Source organism: Mesoplodon densirostris, chromosome 10 (genome assembly GCF_025265405.1).
Source record: "Mesoplodon densirostris isolate mMesDen1 chromosome 10, mMesDen1 primary haplotype, whole genome shotgun sequence".
Classification (NCBI taxonomy): domain Eukaryota; kingdom Metazoa; phylum Chordata; class Mammalia; order Artiodactyla; family Ziphiidae; genus Mesoplodon; species Mesoplodon densirostris.
In genome coordinates this window covers 41,130,590-41,137,534 of record NC_082670.1, presented here as the reverse complement: position 1 = coordinate 41,137,534, position 6,945 = coordinate 41,130,590, and the positions used below count along the sequence as shown (strand labels likewise).

Sequence of the window (6,945 nt, the reverse complement as noted above, 5' to 3'; positions counted from 1 at the left end):
ATCCCCCCTTGGGTTTGGGGTGGAAGGGAATGTAAAGGGGGCTCTGAAGAGTGGTGTGCTCGACAGCATGAGGGTCCTCAGAATACAGCAGCCTAGTTACTTCCAACTCAGGTAGACAGACATCCTATAGAGAATTTGCTGTTCAACCTTGGACAAGTTATTTAACCTCTCTGAACCTCACGTTCATCTGTGACTCAGAGGGAGACCATTCTTCCTTACCGGGTGATTGTGGAGAATGAATGAGATATAACATAAAGCACTTAGCCCAGTGCCTAGGTCGTGATAAGCACTCGAGTTACCGTCCCTTTCCCACATAGGTTATGGAAGAAATAACTGCCCAGAACTCAGATCAGAAATTGAGCTCTGCCCCTTGAATACTGACTATCTGAGGGTCTGTGTCAGAGTTGTGATGAGGATCAGATGAAACAATGCATGTAAAGCACCTAGCAGAGCGCCTGGCCCAGAAAGTTGTGACTGATATGTCACGAGTGTGGGCTGGCTGTGTGCCAGGTAATGTTCTCAGCCATTTACAAGTATGAACTCATTTAATCTTCATTAAGATCCCTTATGAGGTCAGAAAACTGTTAACCCCCTCCTATTCCTGACTCTGTGACTCCATTCCACCACAGTTTATTACCTTCTTATGAATTATCCATCAGGAAACTGTCCCCAGTTCTGACATGTCTAGATGGGAAAATGGGAGGAAACACTGACTCCTCGACTGCAGTAGGAGAGGGAATCAAGCCCAGCCCCTAACTGCCTACAGTCCCTCCTCAGGGCCTCAAGAAAAAGCATGGAAAAAGCTGTATTTCCACCAGAGTTTATTCCTCAGAGACGATCACCAGCGACTCATGCCTCTGTGGCACAGGGGGCCCCCAAGAGGGCCTTTGACCTTCCTCCCCAGATTATATTCACCCCAGATACGTAGCCTTGGGCTCTACCTATGGACCACAGCTTGGTTACAGAATATTCCCAGGAATGAGTTCCCCAAGTTGTAAGCTTTACATAGCAGGGACTGGGAAATTCAAAGAATCAAATAGAGAAACCACAGGATCCAAGAAAATGTGGAAGCTTGGAGGGGTTGGAGGAGCACAGCAGCATCCTTAAGAGTTTGAATCTCGGGGCTTCCCTGGTGGCGCAGCGGTTGAGAACCCGCCTGCCGATGCAGGGGACACGGGTTTGTGCCCCAGTCCAGGAAGATCCCACATGCCGCGGAGCAGCTAGGCCCGTGAGCCATGGCCGCTGGCCTGCGAGTCCGGAGCCTGTGCTCCACAACGGGAGAGGCCACAACAGTGAGAGGCCCGCATACCATGGGGAAAAAAAAAAAAGAGTTTGAATCTCCTCACGTGGAGAGGAAGTTGTAGGATTCTGCCTCTAGGAAATGTGCTGATCTGCAGAAGAAATGAAAACAAGATAATAAAGCTCCAAACCAACTTGACCCCTATAACCATCGTTTGTCCCTATAACCAGCCATGCCAGAGCTTTTAATACAGTGATATGGAAAATTCTAGATCACCAAACACTAAGGAGCCACCTTCAGACACTCCGTTGGGTAGAAGAGAAGGGGGTAGGTGCTCCTCCCTTCTGTTCCTGATCCCAGCAACGGCAGCTCCAATCACATTGTCAGCCCGAGCCTGTGGAAGCTCAACCCCTCTCCAAATATCAGCACCATTAGCTGAACCCAACGGTGACTCCCTCTAACTTTCACCCCCTCCAAAGGACCAGCAAGCAGACAGACCAACAGACACGTTACCTTCTGGATAATTGGACCCTGGGAGGAAAACGTAGCCTAGGAGAAGAAAATATTTGAGTGGAGGACAGTTAGTGGATAAAAGTCTCTCGTATTATTCACAGCCAATGGGGTAGCCATGCAAGAACCAGTCACAAACAGAAAGTGAACAGAGGGACTTCACTGGTGGTCCAGTGGTTAAGACTCTGTGCTCCCAATGCAGGGGGCCCAGGTTCGATTCCTGGCCAGGGAACTAGAGACTGCATGCTGCAACTAAGAGTCCGCATGACTCAACTAAAGATCTCCCATGCTGGAACTAAGACCCAACAAAGCCAAATTAAAAAAATTTTTTAAATTTTTTAAAGTGAGCAGAGGTTGGGATTGAGAGTTCAGGAGGGTCACTCACAAGAGGGGGCAGCTCTCCGCCAGCTGAGCAAACCAAGAGAGAAGATGATGAGGCCCAGGCCCAGAGTCACAGCACACGCGGAAACCTTTACTGTCTGCACTGGCGATAGCCCAGGAGCTGCGGAAATAGAAACTTACTAGAACCGATTTCTCTTGCTCATTCCCAGAGCAATTTCATTTACTGCGACCTCCACCTCAGGTTCAAAGGTGCTTTATCCAGACCCCAAGGGTCTAGCTCACACCAATCCAGGCCCAAGGAAGTGGCCTTTCCTCAAAACCCCCATCCTGTGGGTCTCTACTCCTGTGGTTCCCTGGGGAGCCACTCTCCCTGAGTTAGTACCCCCGCTTCCAGGTCCTCTCTAAGATGGTGGGGCCTCTCAAGGCATCCTGTATTCTTCCTTCACCCCAACAGCACCCTCACTGAGGAATACAGCGTTCCCCATCCCTCTCTCCATTTGCCTGTGGTGACAATACTTGCTCCCTTGACCATTCTATCTGAGCATTTTCCTATGAAATTGTCTTTCCGCCTTTCCTAACTTTCCAAGGTTTCATTTCATGAGTTATCCAAGTACTTATGTGTCTCCTACCTGCCCACTTCCAGATTTGAGTCCTTCCAGAACCTGTCTCCACCCCCCTCCACAGCTCTCACTTCCTGGAGCTGGCCCTAGTCTGAATCCTGTCCCCAACCCGGATTCCTTTCCTTTAACTACTTCCAATCCTGGGGTTCAAACAATGGTGACTGGCTTTATGCAGTAGCCTCCAAGCACGTACACCAAAGTGTCTGCCAGCCCTGGCTTCTTCCTCCCTGATAGAGCAGCCCCAATTCAGTACGGCCCCCAGACCGAGAGAGTCCCCTTTCTTCCGTGACCTTCTTTATTTCTCCAACTCCCATTCCTGACCTGACAACAGAATAGCGGAAATCTGAGAATGCTAGAATATTGCATCACCATTTTGGCTTCTGAAAATATGGTTACCAAATCGACATCCTCTTTTCAGGACAGTCAGGCTCCTCTCCCACCCTCAGAGAAGCACATAACACCAACCACAGCACCATAGCAACAGCAACAGGAACTCTTGTTATGCATGCAGGATCTTCCCCGACCAGGAATTGAACCCCGTGACTCCTGCACTGGAAGCTCGGAGTCTTAACCACTGGACCGCTGGGGAAGTCCAACAATAACTAACTCTTTCCGTGTCTGTATCCCCTGGCCCCATCTCTGGTCGTGAACCCTCCGTAAGTTTCTCCAGACTCACTCTTTCTCAGCATCTCCCTCTCTCTCCTGTACCGTGGAGGACCTCTCTACATCCCATTCCCTCTGCCAAAATATTGGTGTTCTTTTTACAACCACCCACTTGAAGTAGCTCTTTGCTTTTTTTTTTTTTTTTTTGGCCACGCTGCACAGCATGTAGGGTCTCAGTTTCCCGACAAGGGATGGAACCCGTGTCCCCCGCAGGGGAAGCGTGGAGTCCTAACTGGACCGCCAGGGAATGACAATAGCTCTTTGCTTTAACGCTAATTCCTCCCACTTGCCCCACACTTACTCCAGTCCTGAAGGATGGGTTCAAGAGCGCCACTGTGCTCTACCACACAGGTGTAGGTGTCCCCAAAAGAGGGGGTTGTGGCCAAATGGGAGACGGTCTGGTATGTCCAGTCTCCGTTGGGCTGGGCGATTTTATAGGCGCTGCTGTGAGGGAGGACCGGCTGCCCGTTCTTCCTCCACGTGATGGTCACATCAGCTGGATAGAAGCCCCACACGTAGCAGGCCAGCATCACAGTCTCCCTTGTGTTAAAAGGAGTGGTTTTAGCTACTTGCACAGATGGCGGTCCTGCAGAGGAGGAAAAAAGAGTCACGAAGGAGGGCAACATTCTGGCTTTTCCTCCAACCTGGTTTCTTTCCTACTTGAATTCTTCCTGGATTTTGCCCACCGACCTTCCCGACCCCCACCTCATTCCCACATGCATCCCTTTGAAAATGAGGAGTTAGAATGTACTCCTGCTTCACTCTTTCTTGTCTCCCATTTCATCACTGCTCCTTCCTTTCTTTTTCCTCCAAAATTATATTTGTTCACAATAAGTAGAAGCCAGGGCTGAACTACAGGCTGTTTCAGAAGTTATTGTATTCATTTCAAGTGCATAAGTGAATTGTCATCCAGAGTTATAGTGGGGGGTTTGCAAAAGTAGGAAAACACCCTTGTCCTCAAATCTCATTGAACAAATTGACTTGATAAAGAAAGCCTTTTTCTTTTCCTTGAATAGTTTAAGGAAACAAGACTAACTCAGGACTAGCTCTCCTAAATTTGGACGAGGGGATCCTAATTCATGAGATCATTCATGTTGCCATCTTTTAATAGTTTATTCTTCTAGGTGACCCTTCCGCTTGCTTGGGTGTTTTTCAAACAAAATCTTCAATAAAAATCCAAGATATTGTGTTAAAATGCAGATTCCAGAGCCTGCATCCCTGGATATTTTCATCCAACAGATCTGTAGCGGTTCTCAAGGGCTTGTGTTTTTAACAAGCACCTTCCCCAGGCAATTCTGAGAAATCACATCTTAAGACACAATACTCTGTACGATAGAGAACTTCAAGTTTTCTTTTAAAAATGTCAAGTCATTCTCAATGCAACTGATTAAGGGTGAGAGAGTTTTCATCAGAATCCCCTGGGAGGTTTTCCAAATATTCCCATGCCTGGGCCTGTCTCAGACCTGGGACACCAGAACCTGGGCTACAGTGGCATGAGCATTTTGGGAAGAGCCATTCTGGTTATGCTGACAGTTCAACCACTGGTTGAACTTGGATCTGCCTCCTGAGATGCCCTAAGTTGAAGGAAAACTAGCTGACTCTCCCCACGATAACTCCTCACTGGCTCAAACATCACCTCCCCTTTTTCATTCCTGCCCTACCCCTGTCAACCACCTTGTGTCCTTGTAAGGGTCAACCCTCCCTCTTTTTACATCCCAGGTCCTCCGATTTTCTGCTTCTTTCCTGCCCACAGCTCAAACCCCTTGCAGGTGAGGGACCCTTCTTGGCCTCCCCTCTCCTAACTGTGCTTCCTAACCTTCCCTCTGCTCCCTTCTCTCCTTACGTGTCCTGTGGGTCAGAGATCTCCAGAAGGGCTGGGTGTGTGTGGCACAGTCCTGCAGCCCGTTGGATAAGCGTTGGATCAGGCTTTCCTTATGGTTGAGGTAATCTGAGAGATATTTGGCCAAGCCGTTCAGTACCCCAAATTCACAAGGGACCATACTGGCCTGCAGGGGATCCCAGCAGGTCAGTAAATCCTTGTTGAAGGAGATACAATATGTGAACTCTTTTGGAGTCCCATCGTCATCCAGCAGACAGGTGCTTTCCACGTGGGCCACAAAGCCTCCTGCAGGAGCCAGAGAAGGGGGATAGGTCAGAGTCCTCTGCAGGAGCCCAAGCCTCAGTTACACCTGGTGAGTGGGGCACAGGTTTCCCGACTGAGGCAACATCTGCTGACCAAGCTCATGGACCAGAGTCTCTGAGAGTCCCGATTAAGGGCATAGATGGTCCTAGCAGAGAAGTTTCTAGATCCCATTTTCTCTTTATGTGAGACTAAGCATGGGGACACAAGTAGCCCAAAATTATTTGCATGTTTAAACACAACAACTTACCCAGAATAAGACCTTCAGTAAGGCCAGCGATCGAGTGAGAAAAGGGGTCAAAAGAAAGAGTCAGCCTTGTTCTGTGCTGGACACATTATTAAATATTCGTGCCACATGTATTTCTGAAGCACTCGCTGTGTGCTTGGCACCGTGCTAGGAGCTGGGGATGCAGCATTCAACTGGGCAGATATCGTCTTTGCCTACTTTCCAACAGGAAATGTCTATTACACGAATAATTATACAGCTTAATAACGTTAAAATTGCTACACAGAAAAACAACAAGGTCCTACTGTGTAGCACAGGGAACTATAGTCAATAGCCTGGGATAAACCATAATGGAAAAGAATATTAAAAAAGAACGTATACATGTGTATAACTGAGTCCCTTTGCTGTACAGCAGAAATTAACACAACATTGTAAATCAACTAAACTTCAATAAAAAAAATAAATTTAAAAAATTGCTACAAAAGTACAGCACAAAGTGCTATGGGAGTATGTAATAGGGAGACAGAATAGTTTGGGGTATCCGAATCCAATAACACACTGAACACCCTACCCAAAGGGAGCAGAGGAAGGGAGGGTCCTTACCTGCTCCGGTGCAGCCCAGGCTGAGGCCCAGCAGCAGCGGCAGGAGGGCAGTCATGTTCTCCTCGGGGGAGACACGGAGAATCCCGTTCCCTGGACCAGCTCTTCCAGGGGCCCTGGGTCCTTGCCTGCCCGAGAAGTCCCAGCCTGGGTAGATGATCTCCAAACACTGAGTGGGAATATGGTATTGCCGGGGCCCCTCGATGCTCTCTAAATGAGCGATTTGGAGCTACCAAGCCCCTAGATACTATACCTGTTCCTTACCTGGTCATCTAACTCAGTGTCCCAAACTGAGAACTGTCAGATTGGCTAAGTAGGCGGGGACAAGTGTAGAGACAAATCGCTGAGCGCCTCAGCCCAGCATCATCAGTTACTAGGTAAATCTCATCCTGCCCTGGGCTTTTAACAACTGGTCTCTTACCTCTCCTAAGGAACAGTCTGTAGGTGGATTTCCCTAGCTCAGTGGAGAGAATAAACCCAATATTCCCAAGATGTATGCAGCCTAGACTGCCCACTGGTTTAACTGTTTCCGCTCAAGGTCCTCCTCAAAGACTGGGGACTAGGTAACCTCTCTTGCTCCTTTAAGGGAAGTTACTTGGGAATT

The 6,945-nt window shown here is 48.5% G+C and overlaps 1 protein-coding gene across 1 annotated transcript; it reads right to left on the bottom strand.

Moving 5' to 3' along the window:
* Window positions 1-1,244: 1,244 nt before the first annotated feature.
* LOC132497211 (HLA class II histocompatibility antigen, DM beta chain) lies at window positions 1,245-6,420 on the bottom strand. The gene is made up of 6 exons (XM_060110275.1): window positions 6,345-6,420; window positions 5,219-5,500; window positions 3,677-3,961; window positions 2,136-2,252; window positions 1,754-1,789; window positions 1,245-1,391 (listed from the first exon to the last, which is right to left on the bottom strand). Exons 1-6 carry the CDS (start codon window positions 6,397-6,399, stop codon window positions 1,375-1,377), a joined length of 792 nt encoding a protein of 263 aa, XP_059966258.1. The 5' UTR covers window positions 6,400-6,420; the 3' UTR covers window positions 1,245-1,374.
* Between the last annotated feature and the right edge of the window lie 525 nt (window positions 6,421-6,945).

Bases quoted from the DNA above. Each gene is read 5' to 3' on its own strand.
- LOC132497211 (XM_060110275.1), bottom strand. From the start codon at position 6,399: ATGACTGCCCTCCTGCCGCTGCTGCTGGGCCTCAGCCTGGGCTGCACC. The intron at 5,501-6,344 runs GTAAGGACCCTC...TGGCTCCTGCAG, and splicing joins CCTGGGCTGCACCGGAGCAG to GAGGCTTTGTGGCCCACGTG. The intron at 2,253-3,676 runs GTAAGTGTGGGG...CTATTTCCGCAG, and splicing joins ACCCATCCTTCAGGACTGGA to CTCCTGGGCTATCGCCAGTG.